The 25,750-nt window shown below is 41.1% G+C and overlaps 1 protein-coding gene and 1 long non-coding RNA gene across 2 annotated transcripts in view; one reads left to right on the forward strand and one right to left on the reverse strand.

Moving 5' to 3' along the window:
• The window catches only part of WDR64 (WD repeat domain 64), a 65,215-nt gene that overhangs the window by 29,024 nt on the left and 10,441 nt on the right, over positions 1–25,750 (forward strand). Inside the window, exons 11-24 of the mRNA XM_081856354.1 lie at positions 9,685–9,811; positions 11,462–11,610; positions 12,174–12,297; positions 12,512–12,684; positions 13,796–13,978; positions 14,970–15,097; positions 15,439–15,528; positions 16,420–16,513; positions 18,241–18,283; positions 19,367–19,515; positions 20,082–20,187; positions 21,182–21,243; positions 23,493–23,602; positions 25,008–25,196. Coding sequence (XP_081712480.1) covers positions 9,685–9,811; positions 11,462–11,610; positions 12,174–12,297; positions 12,512–12,684; positions 13,796–13,978; positions 14,970–15,097; positions 15,439–15,528; positions 16,420–16,513; positions 18,241–18,283; positions 19,367–19,515; positions 20,082–20,187; positions 21,182–21,243; positions 23,493–23,602; positions 25,008–25,196 — 1,727 coding nt within the window. The remainder of the gene's footprint in view (positions 1–9,684; positions 9,812–11,461; positions 11,611–12,173; positions 12,298–12,511; positions 12,685–13,795; positions 13,979–14,969; positions 15,098–15,438; positions 15,529–16,419; positions 16,514–18,240; positions 18,284–19,366; positions 19,516–20,081; positions 20,188–21,181; positions 21,244–23,492; positions 23,603–25,007; positions 25,197–25,750) is intronic.
• LOC309338894 lies at positions 20,244–23,509 on the reverse strand. The gene is made up of 2 exons (XR_014155096.1): positions 23,403–23,509; positions 20,244–20,929 (listed from the first exon to the last, which is right to left on the reverse strand). It is a non-coding gene; the product is annotated as an uncharacterized lncRNA (long non-coding RNA).

Below are 25,750 nucleotides of genomic sequence, written 5' to 3' on the forward strand. Positions count from 1 at the left end.
TGCTTCCCTACTTATGTTCCATTCACTACCTGCTGTGACTCTGCTCTCCTGAGCTTGAAGAACAGCAGCATTCCTTGTCAGATTATGGCTGCGAATTAATTTGGCCTGATAAAGCTGATAAATGTCAGTACATTATGTTATCTGCATCCCTCTCTCCTGAGTGGTGAGAGGTTTTGAAGATTACCTGAGATGGTGGTATCATTGTGATGTATGGTTTTATTTACACATTTACACAAGCTGAGTATAAGATGGTAGGGCTCACAGCATTAAAACTCCAGCAGATCATGCTCTCCTATTAGGTTTTGGGGGGGCTGGAGCAAAGCCATGCTTTTGAACTTCACGTAGAGAGGAAGCCAAGTTTAGGTGTCTTCCCAGCTCGAAATGAGACTGGGCCAGATTATCTGTGGTCTAAAAACAGATGGAAACAACTTAGGGAAAATCCAGTAAGACAACCATTTGATGAAGACATCATGTGGCTGCTCCATTTCAGTGAGCAAAGTGCAACAATTCCACATTAAGTTTCCAAGGATGCTTCCAGAGGATGTATATACTGGGCAATCATCCTGATTTTTTTACAGGGAGATTAGACAATGTTGGCTATTTAATGAGTATTCTGAGTTGTTTGCAGGAAGGTTTGTTGATGTTGCATCAGAGCAAGTTCTCATTCTACACAGTGCATTTTCTCATTATTTTCCTTTTTGCAAAGTCTGATACCTGTGCATTTTTTTTATGGTCCGAAATGCAGAACTTTGCGTTTGCCCTTGTTGAATGGCATTGGGGGGCGGGATCCAGCTCAGTTTTCTACTTTATCAAGATCATTTTGAATTCTATTCTTGCCTTTTGAGTGTTAGGTTTCCTCACACTTTTGTAACCTTCACAAATTTGATAAAGATTCTATCCGCTTCTTCATCCAAGTCATTGATGAACATGTCAAAGAGCATCAATCCCAGCCCCGAAGGATCCCACTTGAAGCCTCCCAAAATTTGACAATGAACTATTGATAAGCGCTCTTTTTCTAACCAAGATACAGTGCAGAACTTTGTCAGATCCTTTGCTTAAATCAAGATAAAACTGTGTCCACAACATTCCCATACCCACTTAGTTAGTAACCTAATCAGAAAAGGAGATTATTATTATTATTATAATATTTTATTTGTACCCCACCCATCTGACTGGGTTGCCCCAGTCACTCTGGGCAGCTTCCAACAAATATAAAAACATAATAAATTCCATTCATAAACATCATTAATACTTTCAGGGTGTCATGTTATAAATGTTACTATTCTAGACGGTATAGTTGTAATGTTGCAAAAGTCTGACTTTTGTAAGCCATATCCACAATTTATTTTAAAATACTCAGCTTCACTCGGTTTCTTCTGGTTTAGCCGGATTCCAGCCAAGTGGCCTTTGTTCACACTGTCCAACGCTATCCATTGAAATGACATTGCAAATTAGACAGATGTTTCCCATAGTGCACTGGGCTCAGCAGGCTGCTTCTACTCACGGAGAGGTTCTTTGTCGAGAGCTAGCAGCAGAGTGCTGTGGGTTTAAATAGAAAGCTGTGGGGCCTATCTGTGAATACAAATCTTTGAATAAAGGCTTACTGAATATAGCCATTCTTCTCCAACCCCCACCCCATTGCTCTCTGGATGGAAGACTGACGTACATTTTATAATGGAGACTCAGTCGCAATAAATAGGGTGTGAACTGTAAGAACAATCACAGCAAAATTCACTGTTTGAACAAATTCTAGACTATTTCCTATATACATCTGGCACTTTGGCCTAGAAAAGAAAATGGACTCAAATGGGTCAAGTGGTGAAAATGTACATTTTTGTTTTTACATATTGGTTTTGTTCAAAGTAGCAGCAGGGAGCAACCTTTGTCATGTTGCATGAAAATGGGGCAACGCGAACCACCATTTTTTTCCTATTGCACTCAAGGAACAAGACCTACAGCAGGCATAGGCAAACTCGGCCCTCTAGCTGTTTTGGGACTACAACTCCCATCATCCCTAGCTAACAGGACCAGTGGTCAGGGATGATGGGCGTTGTAGTCCCAAAACATCTGGAGGGCCGAGTGTTTGCCTATTCCTGACCTACAGTGTATAGGATGTCAACTTTAAGCATGTATTTAACTATCTCTTTGATTTTTACATATAATTCAGAGGGCAAGACTTTACATACATACATCATTTTATTTGTATGCCACCTTCCCATTTAAAGCCATGCTCAAGGCAGCTTTCAGCATGGGGGGGGGACCTAATTACAAACATAAGTAGTCAGACAACAAATTAAGCATCAAAAATACAAAACTAAATTGATCAATTTCCACATAAATCATAATAAGATACATATATATATATATATATATATATATATATATATATATATATATATTCAGTAGCAGCAACAACCCTGCCTCCCTCTCTTTACAGAGAGACTCCCAGCAACTCTTAAGAAATTCATTATGGTTGGAGGTCTCAGGAAACTGCCCAAGTGGTGTCTGTTTTTACATTTGCCAACTGAAGAAACAAAATGAGATTTGGGCTCCTTCCCCTAATACTGGCACCCCCTTTCTGCTACTACTTGACTAAATATTAAAGCCATTTCCATATATTAACAAATTAAAACCAGCAAAATAGAATTCTGAACAGAGCCATGTGATATTCAGACTGTAATACTAGACACAGAGGCTCCACTGAACAGTAATCCACTCCATGTTTTCCAGTTGTGTAACATACTAGAATCTGGAGCCTTTCAAACCCAGGACTCAGGCCCCATCTGCACTATACATTGAATGCTGTGTCCTACCATTTTAACAACCATGGCTTCCTCAAAAGAATCCTGGGAACTGTAGTTTGTTAAGGGTGCTGAGAGTTTTCAGGAGACCTCTATTCCCTTCACAGAGTTAGAACTTTCAGAGTAGTTTAACAATCCATCCCTTGTCCTAGGGGACTTTGCTTTAAGTGTATAGTGCCTCAGTCTCCCCTCTCTCTTCCCCTACTAGGGAAGCTGTCTTGCTATTAGACAGCTATGAAAGAGTCTAGGAGGCCTCACTTTTGACTAAAGTCATTTTAATGAAACCATGATCTGCCCTGAGCACTGTCCTTGTCTGTTTTTTTTTTTTTCCTGGGGCCCTTGGAGTCTTACACAAAATGGGACTTACTGAGAAAACATGCAAAGAATTACACCCTCTGATTATTTAAAATGGCTCTGCTTCAAATCTGAACAATACAGTAGCACAGCCGAATTCCATCCATTCCCTACGTAGCCGAGAGCCAACTGAACGGGAGAAACATTCTGTGAGAAAAGTAACCCAGATATGAAAGCTGTATCCTCCAGGAATAGCTTTCAGTGTCATAGTTGTTTAGCTAGCCTGTAATTTTCATTTTTACTCGCATTAAGGTCTCCATAGACTTCTTGAATTGTGTAAGTGGACTACAGTGCTATCAGAAAGGTTGCAAAATCCACAGTCAAAACACTGGTGAAAGCCAGACAATTTTCATGTAATGCCTAATAATAATATTCAAGCTGCAGTTCTGATGGTATCTCATCCCACTGAGATTAATGCGACTTGAGCTCTGATCATTGTTCGAGATGTCAGTCTCCAGGATCAGATGTCCTTCATATTCTTTACCTATATTCAGTTATTGTAGCAGCCTGTTAGGAAAAGATCTTAACGGAAATGTTTGCATATGACAGTCCATATAACTCAAAGAATGTTCTTTAGGGGTTTTTAAGAGTCACAGTGTTAGAGCTAGTTACATCTCTCTTAAATACACATCTCTGTCTTTTTCAAGCATTTCCAGGTCCAGGGGAAAGTAAATAATTCCTGTGCAGGATGAGCTCTTCCACTGGGCTTAGTTAGCACCTTGCTCACAATCATGTGTTCTCCATAGATGAAACAAAGCATGAGTAAGATCAGTGGGATCACATGCAAAAGCATGTGGAATCTCACACGAGGTGCACTTACTTTGATACGGAGTCAACAGTACCAAACTATGCATGGATTCTTAGTTTTCAGTTTCAAAAGCCAGCACTCACATGGCAGTCTACATGCAGATGCATGACAGGGTCATTTGTTACTTTGCCCAGGCAAGTTCCCTAATTTGTCAGAACTTAGAATAGCGCTGTTCGCTATAAATAAAAGCCTTCCCCCAAAGCGGTTTGTCGCTGGTCACCTCCAAAAGTCCCGAGCAAATGTGCTGGAATTTCTCAGCTGCTCATTGTGCCTGACCTCACGCAGCCATGCGTGTGTGTACATTGTTACATGCACAGTGGTGACGCTGACTCCCCAGCCCGCTTGCAGCAAACTGTGTCAAAGTTACTCATGTTTAAATTCGTCACTTGCATAATTGCTGCAGCTCATGCCCACAGGACAAGGAAAAAGATCAAGGTGAAAGTGTTTGTTCCTGTCTCTCTCTCTGTAGGAGCTTTGGGACTTACCTATGAAATGGCAACTTTCTCTTCTGAATGGCAAAGGAATAGTGTGCCCGTCAAATATCACGTAATGAGCTCAAAGTGCTATATTATTTATCCATTGCCAAATAATTTATTGCAAACTATCATGCCTTCCATGGAAAAGCATTGTGTAAGACCAAATTCTCTAAACTCATAATGGAATTCTGTTCACACCATCCTGAAGTTTAGAAAATTGTGTATACATGGCCATTGGATGCAAGACCCAGAAAAGTTTTGCATTGCAGATTTGTAGGGCCAAGATTAGAGATTTAGAGATTTAGATATTGTTACGCCAACCCCCAATCTCTTTTGAGCAGTGCACAAGCTTCCAGTCGATTCCAGACACTCACCCTGGGTCGTGTTTCCATTGAGAATCAAGACACGGCAGAGACAGTAGTGACTTTAAGATATAATACGGCTTATTCATATATATACAACCTGAGTGTACGTGGAGGGAGTTGCAGATCTTATAGCATTGTCATCTCAAGGGTGTCTATCCCTGCTTCTCTTATGGCTTCTGCCAGCTGGAGTCCAGAGCAGCCAGCCATACTCCCAAGTTTCTGGGCTGCTGCCTTCCCAGCCAGCAGCCAAGATGGTTCTGGCCCTCCAGCCCCCACTTGGAGTGCTGGCCTGACTTCCTTTCTTCTTCCTAGAAAACCCTGCCAAAACCCAAAGCTCCTTCCTGTCACCTCACACCCCTCCCAGCCACCTTGGTAACCTTTGTTTTACCAAGACCTGGGGGATTCCTCTTGAGGTGACCTCTGTTTATTGTTTCATAATGAGCTACATTCAGCCAGTCTAGTCCAGCTAGTAAGCATAGGCTACATACAACCAGGAGAACTGCTGCAGCCTGTATTTTCCCTTCCATGTCCCAAATATTATCTCAACACTACCATTTCTTGATTTCTACTCTTCACTAATAAACTCTGGCACTCCAAATCTGTAACACTAGAATAGAAAAATGCATTGTAAATCCTGCACAAAATACCTACTTTCTAAAAAAGCTAAATCAAAACTCTAAAGCACAGATCGTATGGCACTTGCTAAGGAGTAAGGCTGCAACCCTATACACCAGGGGTAGTCAACCTTTTTATACACCCTCTAATGCATCTTTCTTGATGGTAAAATTTTCTTACCTCCCACCAGTGCTCGATGGAAAGAGGATTTCGCTTGTGCCGTAGAACCCCCTACCGCCCACCTAGAATCCCGAAACGCCCACTAGTGGGCGGTAGGGACCAGGTTGACAACCCCTGCTATACACACTTACCTGAGAGTAAGTCCCATTGAACAGAATGTGGCTTACCTCTGAGTACTATAGATATATGTATGTTTACACTGCACATCTCATTGAAATCTGTCTTATTAATAGACACAAATAGAGTTGCTATTCTGTGGTGGGGCAGGCAACATGGTGCCCTCATGTTATTGGCCTACGCTCCCATCATCCCTGGAGCTGATGGGAGTTGTAGTGCAGTGTCTAGAGCAGGCATAGGCAAACTCGGCCCTCCAGATGTTTTGGGACTACAACTCCCATCATCCCCTGACCACTGGTCCTGTTAGCTAGGGTTGATGGGAGTTGTAGCCCCAAAACATCTGGAGGGCCGAGTTTGCCTATGCCTGGTCTAGAGAGCAGCTTGTTGGCTACACTGTGCTATAGCATTTTCACAAGTGATCCTGGGAACAGTGTATTGTCTAGAATATGCCACATGTTACTATACATTCAATAATATAAAACAAAAGAGGCATTTTAAAATTTAAGGTGCATCTACATTTGAATTACTGTTTTAAAAATGCAGAAGAAAGCCTTTTAAAGCACTGTTGTTTATACAGCTGCATATATTTAAATTGGATCTTAAAGGGGAAGAATCCAGTCATAGTTAAGCTTATTTAAAACCATTGATTTCATCAGTGACCAGACCATAAAAAAGTCATTTCCACTGAATGCATTCCAAGTGGTTCTTATTTAAAGTTGATTTGAGCATTAGAGGCAAAATCTGTCTTCAGTCTGAGTGAAACCATAATGACATTTCATTCAAGTTTTGCCCCCGTAAAATTGATTGATGTTATATTTATGTTTTTGCTACTAGTTTCCATCTTGGTGCTAGAGAAAGTGATTTAAAATGCAATTACTTTTAGAATCCACTGACTTTAATCAAAATTTAATGTGTCCTTCCCTGACAAATTGTGGGGAACTCTAGGTCAAGTGCATCCTGGGGGCTGGCATGCTTGAATGGAAAAATGAAATCCAAAATATAATTTGAACTTCTATATAGAACATATGGTGGTTCCGGTTTTTTGTGGATCAAGAGAGCATGGTGACACAAAAACTCTTTAGCTGATGAAGAAATAAACAATTTACTTGCCCGGGTAGTTCAGCTGGGAGAGCATGAGACTTTTAATCTCAGGGTTGTGGGTTCAAGCCCCATGTTCGGCAAAAGATACCTGCATTGCAGGAGGTGACCTTTGTGGTCCCTTCCAATTCTATAATTCTAAAATTATATGATTTTAATTGTTAAGTACAGTCAGTTTAAGAGTGAAGATCCGTTTAGTACTGGGGTGGCTAATCATTTTGGGGACTTTGCCTTGTGTTTGTAAGTTAGTGTAGGTCATTTCTTGTGGAAAAAACCTAATAAATACAGTTATTGTTAATATTGATAACTACACACACACACACATTTAAAAGTGGGAAACACTGGGGAAAGGCATTGTGGACACAAAAATATCTGTTGGCACCCTGACATCATAGTGGGATACCAAAGGATCAGAAAATTTAGGGGGGGGGCGTATTTTCAGGCCACAATAAAGTATTGAAAGTCAGATGTGGCCTGCAAACCATGGGTTAGCTTAGCCCCCCTTACTCTAGGAATTTTGAGACTCTTGGTCCATGCATACACAGCTTAGGCAAAGAAAGTGGCTGAAAATGTCCAATCTAAAGCAAATGTACAGTATGCATGTATAGATAATGGACGTGGTACCCTTGTCCATAATTCAACTGTCCCATAGATTTCAGTGCAGCTTAGACAAAGGGAAACACCTTCAGGATTTCTGTCCAGAAATGAGGTTGCTTAGTGAGAGGCAAAGAACAACATTTTGCACATGGCAGTTTACACTATGTATCTGATGCTTGAAGTGCACATTGCAGAGGGACGCACTGGTGCCATCACTTCTCTTCTCTCCATATAATATTTAATAATGTAGGGTAGTTTATTAATTTCAATGGATCTACTATGATACGAAACCACTGCACTCCTAGTTTCTCTGTCATTTCCTTGTTTATTATGACATGTTGTTTCACTAGACCAGGGGTCTGCAACCCGCAGCTCCGGAGCCGCATGTGGCTCTTTTACACCTTTGCCGCGGCTCCGGGGCGGATACTAGCGAGGGGAGGAGGCGCATTGTGCGCCCCGACACTCCCCACTGTGGCGGGCGCTGTACTGGCTGTGACGTTGCATGGGGGCGGTGCGTGTATTAGTCACGCACCGTCCCGACGTCACCTTCCTGCCTGCCCGCCCGCTACATTGTAAGGGGCATGTACACTGGTCACTGCATTGAAAGGGGGCATGTACGCTGGTCACTGTTTTGAAGGGGAGTGAAGAACACACACACAAAAAAAGGTAACTTGTTAATTTAACGTTTATTTCTATGAGGAGGAGTAATTCTGAGGGGTCAAACAAAGAAATAATAAAAAAGTGACAAAAAAGTTATTTTTATAATGACGAGTTTTGCGGCTCCCAGTTTTTTTTTCTTCGGAAACGGGTCCAAGTGGCTCTTTTTGTCTTAAAGGTTGCAGACCCCTGCACTAGACTTTTAACAGGAGAGAGGGAGAAGTAGAGATGGGGTTTCTATTTTTGGTGGGAGGAGTTCATCCTCTGTAACAGGCTGTTTTGTACTGATGAGAGTTTTTGTCCATTCAGCTCTCTCTCTTGGGAAGAAGCAGGGAGCAAGGAACCAAAAACAGGTAGCTTATGACAGATGTGCTAACAAAGCCATACAAAGCTATTAGGCAGCCATCTGGCTCTCAGCATGATCCCCAATCCGATTAACTCTGTTCGGCCAAGAGCCCCCAGAACGTTAGTAATTTCACAAATTGAATATAAAATGATTGCTCCTTGTTTTGGAACTTCTCTTTAGACAACAGGCAGGCATGCAAAGAGAAGGGTGTTTTTAAACCATATATTGCAATGATGAGGCGAACACACTGGTACATCTATAAATATCCCAAAACATTCAATCCACAGCACATGAAGATCTGTGGGGACGTTTTATGTTATATGTTAGTTTATTGTTCCTGAATTCAATGTCTGGAGAGAACTGTCCATCAAGCCCTGCATTTAATAATGCTCATGTGTACTGTGATCAGCATAGTTATGGCGCAATGCATAGGCATCGATCTCTGACAAGATCTTGTCAGTGATGCTACTATAATTGTTCTGATGCAGTAATTGTTATCATTTTTTAAAAAAAAAAATGCATTGACTTTTAATTGAGAAATCTGTGGCACTGAAACATGAGGTTGTGGTCTTCTAAATGTTGTTAGTTTTGCTGAATAAAAGGCATTAACATTGCTAGGAAATGCGAATTAGGTTTTGCCCAAATGATGCAGGTAGAAAAAAATTAAAGAAAGTATCCATGCTGGCTTTTAATACTGGTTTTTGGTTACCAGATCAGTTATTTTCAAAGCTTATTTTTCAGATAAAAAATTAAGGCAGATAAGTATCAAAAGCCATAGTTCTAAAATATAAAACAATCCACAATTCAAACAAATCATAAAAAACATTAGCATAAAAACCCATTTTTTAAACAAATAAACTTTTTATTTATTTCCCACATGTGGTGTACCTGATTTTTATGCTAACAACCACCAGAATTAAAACAGCAAAATCCCAGAAAGAGGAAATATTGCACTGAAGGCCTTTTTAAATATGCATATAAAACAACACAGTGAGGAGGCCTTGAATTGATTCCAAGTCATATACGTAACTTAGGCAGTCTGGGCCTTTTTAAAAAATAAATAAATCTGCTTTTAATTTTGTGTTTGTGTGTGAAGTTCTGTCTTGTTGCATTGTTATTGTTTGGTTATTGTTTTTCTTATGCATTGTGTTTTTACCTATTCTTTGGAAACCACCCAGATGACTTTGTGTTATGGGGCAGCGAATGAATTACATATATAAATAAATGCAGTTATTCTACCACAAGATAACCCATCTTGGTTTTCTTTCAGATTTTCAGAGTTTGGGATATCCAGACACTTTCTCTGATGCAGGTCTTCCATGATTCCCAAGCAGGGCCTAGAGAGACACAAATCTTTACTATGGTATTTGACAATAACCATGGCACACTTATTACAGGTATGTTTGTGTAATCATTAGGAGCGAAATACCTCTTCAGATATAAACCTGGGGTGCTGATACATAATCGTGAAAAGTAAATGGATGGCCTTCCAGCTGTGTTGTTTAGACCAAGAGTAGCTACAGAAATGTGAGGAAAACAAACTGGTGGCTTTAAATAATTAAAGCAATCCCAACCTATGATGCTGATAATTCAAAGCCACAAACATCTTGTGTCTTTTTGTCTCCGAGATGCACTTTTATGGCATCCATTCAAATCTTGAACATAATTTTTATGTGAAGTAAAGTCTGAAAATAGATTTACAGTGGTGCCCCGCAAGACGAACGCCTCGCAAGACGGAAAACCCGCTAGACAAAAGGGTTTTCCATTTTGGAGGCGCTTCGCAAAACGAATTTCCCTATGGGCTTGCTTCGCAAGACGAAATGTCTTGCGAGTTCCTGCGGGTTTTTTCCCCTTTTCCCCCCCTTTTCCTAAGCCGCTAAGCCGCTTATCAGCTGATCCGCTAAAAGCCGCTAAACCGCTAATAGCGCTAATCCGCTAAGCTGTCAATGGGCTTGCTTCGCAAGACGAAAAAACCGCTATACGAAGAGCCTCACGGAACGGATTAATTTCGTCTTGCGAGGCACCACTGTATCATAGTTTATAGCCACAGAGGCAGGAATTCCTGTAAGATATGTAACGTAGATATACCTCTTCTTCCTCACCACTACAGTGTTTTTAAAAAAATAATTAATAATATTAACTAATCACAGGTTCGTAGCCAAGTTGGTCTGCCGTAGATGAAACAAAATAAAAAAATTCCTTCCAGTAGCACCTTAGAGACCAACTAAGTTGGAAGGGATTTTTTATATTTTGTTTTGATTAATTAATTAGTACCCCACCCATCTGACTGGGTTGCCCCAGCCGCTCTGGGCAGCTTCCAACATAAACTCTTAAACCTCACAAAGCTTCCCTGTACTGGCCCTATAATAGGGCTGCCTTCAGATAAGAATATTTGATGGGTCACTGAGGTCAGTGACAGTTCCCCTCTCGTTTTCCCCATCTTGAAAAAACGTACATATATTTGTCTTTCACTTTTGGTGAAGAAGTGGACTCACTATTAATTCCATAGGTGTTTAGTTCTGCTGTAATATGTGGTGGCCTTTGATTGTGCAAGAGACTCAGTCTTTATATGTTGTATCCTCTCTGCTTTTTCAGAAAGGGCAGGCTCCCATTTTCATTCCTCCTGCCACTCAACCACTCTCTTCCTCTCATGCACACACTGCATGATCAAGAGTTCATGGTGGTCCTTGCAGAGTCAAGCAACATTCATGATGGGTCTGACAGTCAGGCATAGCGGTGGCATGCTCTTGACCTCCCAGCACCAGAATCTCTGCAGCTTATCAGTCAGGTCTGAGCTGGCAGGGCGATTTATGCTGTGTGGACATACCAGCAAGGCCAACACAATCTTTATATGTGGTTAGGGCGTACAGGAGTAACAAAGTGGGTCTTGGCCACATCTTCACTGGCATGCTGCACTTGGAGGGCTGGCTGACCCTCAATGGAGCCCTTGGGCTGAAAAGTTTTACGCATCCCGTCGGACATGTTTCCCAGAGTGGCTGACAATAGCATGCAACCGGATGCAATAACCCTTATTATATGATTCACAGGATCAGCTGTGATTGATATTTATCCTCTCACACGAGTTATACAAGACACAAAACAGGTTCCCCAGACACATGAGAGGAGCATCAATGTGCTGATTTACAACAAAGTCTTTCGCCAAATTCTAACTATCTGTTCTGAATCAATCGTAAAGGTGAGTATGAATCCTGCAAGCTTCTCAAGTGCAAAGCAAAATATTTGCACAAAGGATTTAAGAGCAAGTAGGCTATCTGGGGGGCTTTATCTTCCTACATATTGGTAAGCCAGGTATGGGGGACCAGGCAGTGGCGTAGCGTGGGTTGTCAGCACCCGGGGCAAGGCAAGTAATTTGCGCCCCCTAACCCGTGGATTTGCGCCCCCTAACCCGTGGATTTGCGCCCCCTAACCCGTGGATTTGCCCTAACCCCAGATGTTGCGCCCGGTGCGGCCGGCCCCCCCTGCACCCCCCACGCTACGCCACTGGGACCAGGTGTTGCTGGACTTTAGATTCCATCATCCTTGACCATTGGCCATCCTGACTGAGGCTGATGGGAGCTGAATCCAGAGGGCCACAAGTTCCCAGGAGAAAATGTTAAGAATAGGAATTCTTAGCTTTTTCCTTTCCACTTTCTCTTATCCCCTTAGCTTAATGTTTACTATAGATATTTGAAGAAAGTGACAGCTATGTAAATATATATCTGTGTAGGTTGAATTCCATATAATTCACTTTATCTTTAGGTCTGGGAACTAGAAACAGGCCAACAAATATACCAGATTGAGGATGCCCATGGACCGAATGTTGAGTTGACATGTGCAGCAATTGATAAAAATGGATTCCACCTTGCCACTGGAGCATGCGATGGTAAAACAGTGTTATAATTGCAGATTGTAATAACACCACATCTTTATATAATTGCTTTGTGATGGGGGCTGAAAGAATATTGAACTGGAACCTATTTTCAGTACTCTAGGACTTCATAATGAAGGCCAGTTGAAGGCTGCTTCCTATATGACAAGGAGAAATCTCAGGTGCTTCCATGATGAGTGACATTCCTTCTGCTTTTTTGCACTTTTAGGAACTGTGAAGACTTGGGATTTTGGAAGTGGACAGCAACTTAAAGTTTTGCCTTTAATCAGGGAAAGCACAATTAATGAACACTGGCTGATGCAAATGGTTTACCTGAAGGCTAGTGGAAGTAAACATGTCATCCTGGTCTTGGAGTACAGTGGGACTATCAAAATTGTTCAGGTTTTGTTATAGCTTGTTTTTCTTTGGTTGGTTGGTTTGCTTGTCAATGAATTATACATCCTTCAACCTTAGGTCCCACAGCAAGTTACAACATTAGAACACAATGTTAAAAACCGTGCTTGCACTTACAGGACATTTGTAACAGGAAGGGGTTGAATTCCTCCCATGGTTTCAATATATCCAGTATATCTCAACTAAAGACAACCAACCATGCCCTGCCCTTCCAACCTCTCTCACCACCAAGGGAAAAAAAAATAAATGAAAGAGAACCTACCCAAGTGACACAGATGCAAAAACCTCACACATACACTAAGTGGTGGTGTTGTCATTTAGTCATGTCCGACTCTTTGTGACCCCATGGACCAGAGCACGCCAGGCACTCCTGTCTTCCACTGCCTCCCGCAGTTTGGTCAAACTCATGCTGGTAGCTTCGAGAACACTGTCCAACCATCTCGTCCTCTGACGTCCCCTTCTCCTTGTGCCCTCCATCTTTCCCAACATCAGGGTCTTTTCCAGGGAGTCTTCTCTTCTCATGAGATGGCTAAAGTATTGTAGCCTCAGCTTCAGGATCTGTCCTTCCAGTGAGCACTCAGGGCTGATTTCCTTAAGAAGGGAGAGGTTTGATCTTCTTGCAGTCCATGGGACTCACAAGAGTCCCTCCAACACCATAATTCAAAAGCATCAATTCTTTGGTGATCAGCCTTCTTTATGGTCCAGATCTCACTTCCATACATCACTACTGGGAAAACCATGGCTTTAACTATACGGACCTTATACACTAAGTAAAATAATGTAAATTCACCATCCCCCTTCTCCCCCAACCTTATACTGTATACAACATTAATATCTCACATGGAATGTAACTGATCAGTAGAAAATATTCTACAGCCTGGAAATAGAGACAATGAACGTACTTTTGTATCCCAATAAAATCTTTAATAAAAATCCTTCTCCCAGTATATCTGAAGTGCCTCCCCAAAATGAATAATTAGGTTAGCCTCTGTTAGAAAACCCACCACCCCAAAATATTTATATCTGGAGAAATAAATCATGCCAAGTTGATTCTCAATTTTTTCTGTGCTACTATTCTTCCAACTCCTTGTTCTCCTAGGGTAATGAAGGTGAAGTTTATCTATGCATTACTTGGGAGCTTCCTGAAGCAGTATCACTTGCTCTACAAGGCAATCCACTCATGTCCCTAAAACTGAGTCCCAATGCCAAGAAAAGTAATGGATTTTTTCCAGATGTTCAGCTGCTGCTTGATAAGGTGCCTGTGAAAAAATCAAAGAATGAGGTGAGTATTGATTGGCAAATCTGTCCATTTCAGTTTCTCTCAGTTTCTCATTTTTTCCAAACTTCATTTCAGACCGCCACATATCCATACCAGTTGACAATAATAAAAAAAATCCTCATGAAAATTGAGCATTTTAATTCAAATGTATCCTAATATACACATTTTTGTGTGCAGTTTTCCCTAATAAAATGCATTTGTATATGTTATTTTCACTGATGCATGCATTTCAATGCATAGATTATCCTTGAATGTGCATTTTTGTATATATGACTTGCCTTGTAGCTGCACTGCAAAATTTGAAGAAATGCAAAATTTGATGGGTGGTTGTTTGCTTATTTGCTCTATTGTTTCACTTTGCTTGTTGTTCCAGTAAGTGAGAATTAGATGGGTTCACATTAAAATGCAAACTGAACTGAATTTCTCTTCCATCCCTAGAGGTGGGTGCATTTCCAGACTTTTCAAGACCTGCTAAGAAGGAAGTGTCTTGGAGCCTGGGTACACATTATACTCACCACTGAGAAGCAACCACGTTTTTACTGTTGAGAGATCTCTTTGGAGAGGGGCAGAGAAAACTCAACGGAATTATAGAGAGCAGTGCAAGGGACTTTTGTTGAGTGGATGGAAAAACCACCTGTCAATGTTTGCCTGCAAGGGTGGGGACAGATAAAGATCTGGCCCACTGGGCCAAAAAGATCCCATACTCTTTCTCTCCAATTTTCTCTGCCTCCAGGAGCCTACTTTTCATGTAGGCAGCCTCCTGTGCCATATAGTAATTTTCTTTGGACTGGGTGATGGGAAAATGCCATGACACTTTTGTTTGCTGCTAGCCATGCTTAAATGCACAGTGATTGCATAGTCCTGTGTTTTCACAGTTTGGAACAAGAATTTTAAGAAGCAAAGGCAGGTATTTTCTATCCTTTAAAATGATGAGACGGTACATACCGGCTTTTAAATAAAATTTTAACAATCGTCTTCTTTTGTCGTCTTTCAGTTACCTCTGAAAACGGAAGTGAAATGCTTTGACCTACTAAGAGTGGAAGGTTATAATTTGTTAGCTACCGCAAGTGCAAATGGCGCAATCATCATGTGGGATTTTGAATCTGCCACTGCCAGGCACATGTGAGTAATGAAAGCTGTGAGAGGGCTCTTGCCACAGTGCTGTCCTTCATGCACCTTGGCTGATCACGACTCTGAGTAAGCAGAGAGACAGACAACTGGGAGCAAGCAAGTGAGATACATGAACTGGGAAACTTGGGCAGATCATCTCTTACTGCTCACACTGCCAGAGGAGACCAGCTCCTTGCCTCCATCTTGGCTTGGGTCATATGAGTCACTGGGCAGAAGCTATGTGCTACCCCTTTGGCCTTGCTCAGTTCAGCATCTGGAAAGGGTTGAAATTAGCTCCCAACCAATGCATCCTTCAGTACACACCTAGAATGCAAAAAATACTTTCTTTACAGATTTAAAGCTGGAAACACTGTCCAAGATGGAGAAGAATTATTAGGAATCAACGGGTTACTGTTCCTCTACCGAGGTGCTGTCTCAGAGAGGTAGGTGGACTATATATCAGGCATGTACAAGTCATATTAGGCCAACTTTTGCTAACTTGGAGCCCTCCAGGTGTTTGGGGTTGCTTGGAGGGCTCAAGGTTGGCAGATGCTGCATTAGATCTATACTGGGTTAAAGAAACAGTGAGCTAGCTAGCTCTTGGACTTGGGTGAAACTGATGAGCGTTTCTCCAACCTAATGGTGGCAGCCAGTGTTGCACAAGCAGACTTCCACTAATGCAAGTGGGCTTCTCCTTCTCCCCCCCCCCTTCCTGTGTTTCTTTATTACTGTTAGTTGGGGCAAAGATTTTATTTATTTATTTGCTTGGGAGGGAGTTCCACACAGGGGTTCCCCATGAAAAAGCTCTGTCCCCAGTGCCCACCAATCTAATTTTAATGGCAGACCAACAAGCTGGTTCCCCAATAAAGGCAGTCCTTCAAATAACCTGGCCCTAAACAGTTTAGGTCTTTAAGTTATTGGTCCATCCAGTGCTGTCTTCTCCAACAGACAGCAGCTCTCTTAAGTAGATATGGCAGGCACTGAGTATTCAGTACTGGGCTAGATGAACAAAATCTAACTTAGTTTTGTATATGCACCTACTAAGGTAGGAATGTGGGGAAGGGCAATCAGCTCCTTGCATGTTTGGCCTTGTTCATTCACAACCCATCAGGTTACATTTCAGGTTGGTATTGTTGTTCAAATTCCGCATGGCAAAAGCAATTGCTTCCATTCTGTCCCATCTCCAAAACATTTGCCATTTAAAGCTGTTGGGGAAATCTGCCAGTCTTGTTTTCGAGTAGGCCCTCGTTGCCAATACAATGTATTCTTTAGGTATAAGCTTCTGGCATTTCTGTTTGGCATTCTCAAATGCCTATTAACATTCTTTCACGAAGGAAACTTAGCGACATTTCCACCGACAGTTTAGAACAACCGAGTGATGTCAACACTACACAGGAGGTGGAAAGCAGCTTTGCAAGCATAAAGAAGGTATGCCCTTTGACGTTTGTACAGCAGCCAAAACCACTTGTAAGAATGTTGTGCATGTTAACATTTAGATTTGCTAAAAACTCAGACAAGACAGCAAAGCGTGAAGTGTTTATCTTCATAAAGGCAACATGGGAGAGAAAGGAGTGTTAACACGTTTATTCTCTCATACAGAGTAACCATACAGAGCTGCCTATAGACATAAAATGTAGGGCTGCTGTCATGCTGCAGTTTGTGTGGTCTCCAAAAGGTGGCTATGGCTACTCCAGTTTGACAATAGAGTAGCAGGTGGCTGAGGTGCACTGTTTAATGGGGAGGGCAGAGGTGCTTCAAAGAGCAGCTTGGCAAACAGCTCTGTGAAGTGCCTTCCTCCTCCATTAAACACAACTGCAGTGAGGTTCAACAGTGGAGGGAGACAGTTTAGCAAATTTGGTCTCTGAAGCTCCTCCTTCCTCCTTTAAAACCTGGTGGGGCTTGGAGCAAACTGGAAGAGGAAGAGGCTTGTGTAGGCAAGTGGTGGTGGGGATAGGTGGCGGCATGTCTAAGATGTAAAGGGACAGGCATTTGGTCAAGTGTAAAGGAAGGGAGCATTGGAGGAAGGAGTTTGGTGTGTGATTGGGCCTGATGAGCAAACCGAGCAAGGGCAGCAGCCCCCAGTACTATCGTGTAATTTCAGATGCACATCAGCAGCATTTCCAGATATAACGAGGAATGCTCAAAGGGCAGAATTTCCCTTTCTTCAAGTCACATTTTAAGAATAGATTATTTGTAGCAATTAATGATCATTGCTGGAAACGGGATGAGCAAGCTCGGCCAGTTCCCTCCTCCGTGCAAAAAGTCAAATATGCAAGCATGTTTTCAATAATCACTACAATTATTGTGATGTGTGCTTCAAAGAATGCTGTACTGTACTGTACTGTACTGTACTGTCTGCTCAGTATCAGAACATGTGAGAAATATGATAGCCTCTGCAGTGGTGTAGCGTGGGTTGTCAGCACCTGGGGCAAGGCAAGTAATTTGCACCCCCTAACCCGTGGATTTGCGCCCCCTAACCCATGGATTTGCGCCCCCTAACCCTAACCCCCAGATGTTGCGCCCGGTGCGGCCGGCCCCCGCTGCACCCCCCACGCTACGCCACTGAGCCTCTGTACTAGCAAAAGCTGGAGATAAATGTTAGGTAAAAATGTCAAAAATGCAAAATGCCACATTAAATCATGTTCTCTGGTTCATAGATAAAGAAGCTGAGATTAGGGGGAAGTGAAATTAGACGCTGGCAAAAACCAGCGGACTGTGCAAGCCTGAGACTTTGCTTGGGCTCCTCCTAGCTCATGCAGAACCATGGTTTAGCATTAAGTGCCACAGAGGCCAGTAAGAACAGGAATTTGTGCACATGCACAGTGAGCAAGATGAGGATAAGTATGATTCTACAGGGAGACTGCACTGTGAAACTGTGGAATTGCAGTACATTAAATGGTGGTGGTGATTGCTGTTAAACATATTACCTGGCTTTCACCCACAGGTTACAATTAAAAATCAGAATTAAAATTTATTACTGTCACAGGAATAGGTTTATAGGCTATCATTTGTGGACTCTGAATCTGTCAGCATTTCTGGGAATGGAAGTATTTTTTTCTTCTTCCCAGTAGTCAACAACTAGAGTTTAGTTTTTATGCAAGCTATTTTCAGTTCCGAACTTCTGTTTCAATATGCATACTATTGTTTAATTTCAGGAAGCTGTTAAAAGTGAAACTGATACCAAAACAGAAACTTCAGGTATGAACTGGAATGTCAGAGTTAAGTTGCAGAAAATCTTCTCATATAAGACCATGTTTGAGAAAACTTTTTTTTAAAAAATAGCTATCAGAAATTAAGCAGGTAATTGAGTAAAGGAATAGTTAAACATATGTAAATACCACAGAAAAGTTTTTGAAAACATGCTCATTCAGTGAATGACACAGAAAGGTTTTGAAGACGTCCTTATTCAGTTAAATGTTTGAATTTGTTTATGCTAGTGGATAACTGAAGTTGCCAGAATATTATTATTTAAGGCTGCTAAAATGAAGGATTAAATCTTGTATACAAAGACTAGTAAACCCATGCATGTTATCTTTGAGCAATTGCTTACCAGAACTGATCCCTTTCTGGAGACCATGAACTTGCATTGAATTGCGAACTGCACTCACTACTAGACACCCAAATAATGATCATGATTATTTACACAAAGATGAAACAAATAGATTGATTGAGCCTTACTTATCTGGAAGCTCTTTTGTCACTATCTACTTGTCTCACTTTCAGTTCAAGTTAAGCTTATGATTGTGCAAGGAAATCAGAGACTGAACCAAGTTATACCTCAGCAGGATACTTAATGACTTAACCAAGATGTAGAATTCCATGCAAGTCTATACCCCCTTAGCAACCCCTGCCCTAGAGGCTGTTAATGAAGATGCAGACATTGAAATATCAATATAAAACACATTTAGCCATAAAGTATGTGTCCATATTCAAAGGAAAAAATAAGCACTATTGTGATGAACTGAAAGTTCTTACTATTTATTGAACTTCTTGTTAGTTGCTTGTTGCATGAAAAGATCTCCAAGCTATTTAAAACATCTGCAATTCACAAACCATACATAAAACAACATACACACCCCAGTAGAGAGCTTTGGCAGCCCCTAACAGAGAAAAGAATGTCATAGTCCATACAAAGCATGTACGGGGGGGATTAGTTTTGGCCTGGCATTCAAAAGTTGACAGTGAAGGTGCCAGGCAGATGTCATTGGGAAGAGAATTCCACAAATGAAGAGCCAAAACTGAAAAGGCTTTCTCCCTATAATCAATTATGCTTTCTTTTAGAAGCAAAATTTACAGGGTCTCCCACCTTGGAGAACAAAACAATGGGATCTGCTTTATTAGAACCTCCAAATCAGGAAACAGAACATCATTCAAGACCTATTCTTGCCTCTGGCCATGAAGATGGCTTTATTTATCTCTGGACTATAACGGTAGGTCCTTTTGCATAACTGGACTGTGGTAGAAAACAATGGGTTCAAGCATCCTTGTATTGTACTATCAGCCAAAGGATGTATAATCCAAAAAGATTATCCTTCTACATCTCCTGTCCTCTTTCTCCATTTTTGTAGGAAACACATAAAATTATATTACTATTTATGCTTCATCAACAAAGGAAAGGATTAAAAAATATGTAGAACAAAAAAAATCATTGTTTAGAATTCACTCTGATCCAGCAGTTCTTCCAGCAGTAGCTTCTGGAAAGCTACAAAATGGGGCATTTGGGGTCTGCCCAACTTTGGATCTGCCCAACCGATTCCTCAAAGGGATCAAGCCTCAGGCCCCTCAGCTGTGCTAACAACCCCCACCCACCCCTGTGAGCATAAGCAGCAGGGTTTAAGTTGCAATAGTCAAATCTCACTGCCCTGCTGATCCCTAGACAGGAGTCAGGATTGCGGTGTTAACTAGGGTGCTAGTAGACTGGTGTGACTCCAAACCCCCAATGTCAGAAAACGCTGCTTTGTTAAAAGAAAGTCCGATTGTGTTTTTGTTTGTGAAGGGAGATCTACTGAGAGAAATTTTGCCTTTCACAAAACATCCTCCAATTCCTTTGACAGCACTGTGCACTGGTGTATCTTCTAAAACACTTTTTGCCGCTAATAAAGGTAAGCAACCATTTATCAGTTAAGACTGTCATAACAATTTGTAAGAATTTATAAATAAAAAAAAGATGGGTGCAGACAAGAACTGAACCCTTTCCAAAGCCTAGTCATTGGTCAAATTACTAAAACCATGTCAAACTTTTGAAGATATGACTCCAGTTAACTAAAGAATATCTGTAAGCACTCAATACTAAGAACATGCAAGTGTGAAATAAAATTAAAAAGAAATCCTGCGTATGTCTCCTCAGAAAGGGAGGAAAGGGGAGGGAATAGAGGGCTGTAGTCTTAATTACGTTGGTTTAAACATGCATATAAACACTAAGCAAATAATACTTTACTTTGAGGAATCCCTGAGGAATCAGTGCAACAGGGAAGCAGCCAAGTGATATTTTTCTTCTTTTTTTAAAAAAATATTTTTATTAGTTTTTCAGATATATAAAAAGTGCTCGGCTACTGTATATTGTCAAATGAACAGTTATTCTTATCCTGATACAAAAAAAAATGGTAAATCATGTAACAATTTCTTTAAACAAACAACACAGAACAAATCGCATCTTGGAAAATTAGGGCTGTAAACTGGGCACATAATCCAGATTCAGTAATCATAATTTAAATCAAAACGAGAATCTTAAAACTCTACTATATCAAGGGAAATTTACCACAACATTAATTTTACATTATGTTTAATGTATTAACCAAATCTTCTCATAAACAAAAGGGGGTTCTTGACAGTGGTCCTCCTTACCTGAAAATAAGATAAAATTGAACCAAACTGTTACAAACTATCATTGACCTTTCTGAGTCTGAACAATCTGATTGTAAGGTGCCAGCCTCAAAAAGGCTCTATCTGAACCTGTAAAATCCTATTATTAATTTAAAGACTAATCCATAACCATCTTGGTCATTATTTACAGATGTCATAAGCCATGAAATTATCTCAAATTGCTCCTGATCCATATGTGTAAATATTATTTTTGATGGGGCATTTCTCTTGCAGAGGGGCATGTTATACGGTGGCATATTGGCTCCTTCTTAGAAGATCCACAGGATACCAACAAGGTGAGGCAGTTGGAAAACAAGTGCTTGCTTTTAATTTACTTATTACATGGAAAATAGATATCCCCTTACCAATGCCATTTTGCCCATTTTCTCTCCTTGCTTACACTGCAAATCAGAACTTTCATGTTAAAAAGATCGGCTAAATAAAATGTAAAGAACAGTGAAGGTCTAGTATAATCCTAAAAACATGAGGCTTTGTGTTTGACCCAGGGTTTATGGTTGGACCAGGGCCTACTGTATTCTAGAAAATTTATAAAATCTGGCACATGTTTGTGATTTGACAAGTAATCCAAATGGTCAGCACACCTCACCCTCCAAAAAATCCATCCTATAATCACTTTAACCATATTCGTTACCACACCTCACTAATTATCTGAATGAAGGGTGTTGTTGGGGGTAGCCCAGAGGGCCTGAACCATAAATCTCTTGGCCGGCCTTCCCTTTCCTTCCCTCTCACCTTTTAATTAAAAAAAAAAATGTAAAGAGAAATGTAAAGAGATTGAAGGTACATTCTTTCACCTTTGGTGGACATGCCCAAAGATTAAGACCTTTTGGGAGATGATCTATAATGAAATGAAAAAGGTATTTAAATATACCTTCCAGAAGAAACCAGAGGCCTTTCTCTTGGGCATGGTCGGCCAATTGGTGCTAAAGGAGGATAGAACTTTCTTTATGTACGCCACAACAGCAGCAAGAATACTTATCGCAAAGTATTGGAAAACACAAGATTTACCCACCCAGGAAGAATGGCAGATGAAGGTGATGGACTACATGGAACTGGCTAAGATGACTGGCAGAATCCGAGACCAAGGAGAAGAGTCGGTGGAAGAAGATTGGAAAAAAGTTTATCTTCAGAAATATTGTAAAATTAAGGATTGTTAGAAAGATGTTGGAATAAAATTATGTGGTTTTAGCAGAGAAGATATAAAGGATTAAGCAAAAAATGAATTGGTGAAAGAAGAGAATGCAAAATTACAGTATATTAAGATAAATTATTAAGATAAAAACAAAGCTGGAAAGGATTTGCTGAAATATCTAACTGAACTAGAATACAAAAATGGGAGGTGCGAGGAGGTCAAGGAAGTAAGCGAATGAAAGCAAGTGATGTAAAGGTTTGACTTGTTTCCTTTTTTTCTGTTTCTGGATGATGTTTGTTTTTTATGTATTGTTTTTTCTTTTTCTTTTTTGATTGTTCTGTTTTGACTTATATTTTTTCTTTTTTTCTGTAACTCCTAAAAAAAATCCTAATAAAAATTAATTCAAATAATAATAATAATAATAATAATATTTTTTAAAAAAATTAATTACTTGCTTGCCTTTAGGGCAGCTATGACTGGTGCCACCCACCATTCCCAGAGGCATTTTATACAAAAATTATCCTATGCAAGTTTGTGTCATGGGCCTGTGCCCTGGGTCCTGTACTCTAGGAGGGCCCTCCGGCCAAAAGGCCCAAGTTGGCCCCACAAGGATAGTTTCGTGACATCTTCTGATGGGCACAAGGGTGCAGTTATATCCTGTGTTTGTTGTGTATATCTGTTTCCCAGCCGACAACCGTGGCACTGTCCATGGAATCCCTTGCTAAAACAATGAAAGAGCAATTCTGAAGCAAGAATGGGTTTGCATCAGAATTTCCGGCGGAAACAGGAAGGTTTTCTTACCATCGTATTAGGAGGGGATCCCAAAAACTGCTGCTAAAATGAGGAAAGAAACCATTGCCTTCTAGCAATTTGGCCCCATCCTGATAAGGATCTGGCCCATGGAGCCATTGAGGTACATAGCAACCCTCCTGGTCTGAAAATGGAGCAGCTTTTTTCTGTAGCTGTGCCTGAGGCCTGATGTCCATCTTTGATGGAGACACAGACAGGCCTGTTTCCTGCCAGATATGATGTACTTCCACGCTGGAGGACTGAACCAGTATTTATTTAAAGCATTCATTTTCCACCCTTCAATTCAAAATGTTCAGAACTATATGCAGTCTGCACTGGTAGCAAGGTTCCCTGATCATCTAGGTGGTTTTACTGTATTTAAAGTTGGTGGGTTTTGTATTTTTTTTTCTCCTTTTATCTTGTACAACAGTTTGAATCCTTCCAGCTGTGAACCTGATTCTAAATATGTAAAAGTAAAATAAAGAGTTGGTTAGCTGTGTTGGGATGACTTACCTACACCTGTTGACATCAGCTCCTTGAATGTTAGAGCTTCTCAATGCCCACCAAAGCTGTCTCACGTATTGCTAACCTCTTATTCTGCAGCATATAAAGCAACAAATTTGCTGGAGAGCTCATTCCGCCAAAATAGTCAGCTTGTTCTATGAAGAAGAAAAATGCCTTGTGGTGACTGCTGCTAGTGATAGTTCTGTCAGGTTAGTTACAATTAGTGGTAAGCATTTGAATTTGGCCTATGCCGGAGTTGCTTTGTCCACTTGATGGGGCATTTAAAAGCACATAGCTTTCCCCAGTGAATCCTAGGAAGTGTAATCTGTTAAGGGTGCTGGGAATTGTAGCTCTGAAGGGTAAATTACAGTTCCCAGGATTGTCTGAGAGAAGCCATGGTTTCCAAAGTGGTATAAATGTGCTTTAAATGAATGGTGTGAATGTGACCCCTGTCACAGTTTTGCACGCTGGCAAATAATATCACAGCGTGGCCTGGGATACTATATGGAAAACTTCAGAGAGGGCCAGCTCCAGCATTGAGGGGTCACTCAGTAAATGCCAACCATTTGGCCTTTCTCCTGCTGGGCCTCTCTAGAACTTTTGCTGGGCTCTTGGAGGTTTCTCTTGGCTATGGCTGTCAGTTTGGATTTCTTGGTACACAAAGTATTGATCTGATGTGTAGAGATATTTCCCATTCTAGTTAATTCAGGAGGGTTCTGGAAGCTTCTCTGTGTGAAAGAAACAAGCAGAAGGTTCATGGTATTTGGGTTATTCCTTCAGAGAAGCTGAGTACAGCTGCCTTAAACTGGTTCTGTTATCTCTTCTGTCAAGGTCATGCTGACTATAATAACAGGCCAGAAGGAGCCTGGGTTTCTCTTTCTCTTTCTATCTCTTTCCTTCTGGTATGGTATTCTGTATATAGTGTTAAGGTTTAGTCTTATTATAAGTTGTTGTATGTTTAAGTTAAGTCTGCTGCAGCTGGATTTCTTATGGACAGTGCCAAACCTGAATGTATTGGATTTGTCACCATTATGCTCATTTGCCTTCAGTAGCAGTAAAGCTCTGCTGGGTGAAATATAATTGGCTCTGGTCTATTTTTTGGGAATCCTGCAACGTGCTTAAGTTTTTACTCGGCTAACTATACGTTGGAGTTCTGCTCTGGATCAATATTGAGTAGAATTCCATGTCAATGGCAGCCATGTTTTTCCTCAAAAGTTGAGTTGACTTCCAGGGTACTGTATAGAAAAATCATGGTCACTCCCCCCCCCCCAAAAAAAATATGGCCACTGCTGAAAGCCAGTGAGGGTTGTTTGGGGGGAATTTTTTGAAAGAGGGCCCAGGGCAAACACCCACCATGGGCTCTGTTGGAGCACTGTGATCCCAGAAACTGCCCAAGATGTTCTTGTGCCTGACTCCAGCTTCTGCAGCTTCTGCTCCTGGTGGACATGTCAGCTGCCACAGGCTAACCACTGCAGACAAAGAGGTTTTGAGCACTGGTTCTCAATATATTACGCTGTGAGCATTCCAATTCTTTTCAAGTGGAATTTGGTTAGTAGTCTGTTTAGAAATCGATATTGTTTAAACATTTCTTTATTGGCCTTCTTCCGCACACAGGCTCTGGCATGCACCCGATGGACACTACATTGGTTACTTTGGTCAGCGCAGGTTGTTTGAACTCTTGGAATCCGCAGATATCATTTTGCCCTGTGACGTGAATGAAATCCCCTTCAGCATAAGAGACAGCAGCAAATATATGGATAAAAAGCAGAAGTTTGAATATCCTCTGGTCCTTGACAGAGAGAAGTAAGATTGGCCATATATTAGATTGCATGAGGAGAAACACCTGCAGTTTCTATAGGAACTTGTGTATAAGGCAAGGATGGGAAACTTGTGGCCCTCCAGCAGCTGTTGGACTCCAACTCCCATCAGCCTCAGCCATCTTGGCCATTGGTCAGGAATGATGAAAACAACATCTGGAGAGTAACAGGTTCCCCATCTCTGCTATATAGAATTACTACAAAATACACTGAACTGAGGCTAAACAATGTGGCTTGTGGCCACAAGTCTGGACCAAAATATCCTTTCCACCCACCTAACATCTCACTGTCACAAAACTTTTGTCAGTCACCACAATATCCCCCCCCCCCGAAGCTCAGCAATGCCTGTGAAACTTCACAGATGCCACAGCTGATCTGAAGGACAGTGTCCCCGAAACCTCTCCACAAATCAGCAAGGGGTTGACTTTCTTCATTTTCTCTCCACCCTGTTCTGATACGAGACAAAGATAATTATTCACATTAATAAATGAAGTTGTGACTTTTTAAGCAGCTGTTTTAAAAAAAAAATATAATATATAT

The sequence above is a fragment of the Podarcis erhardii genome (assembly GCF_964252035.2).
Source record: "Podarcis erhardii genome assembly, chromosome: 3".
NCBI classification, from domain to species: domain Eukaryota; kingdom Metazoa; phylum Chordata; class Lepidosauria; order Squamata; family Lacertidae; genus Podarcis; species Podarcis erhardii.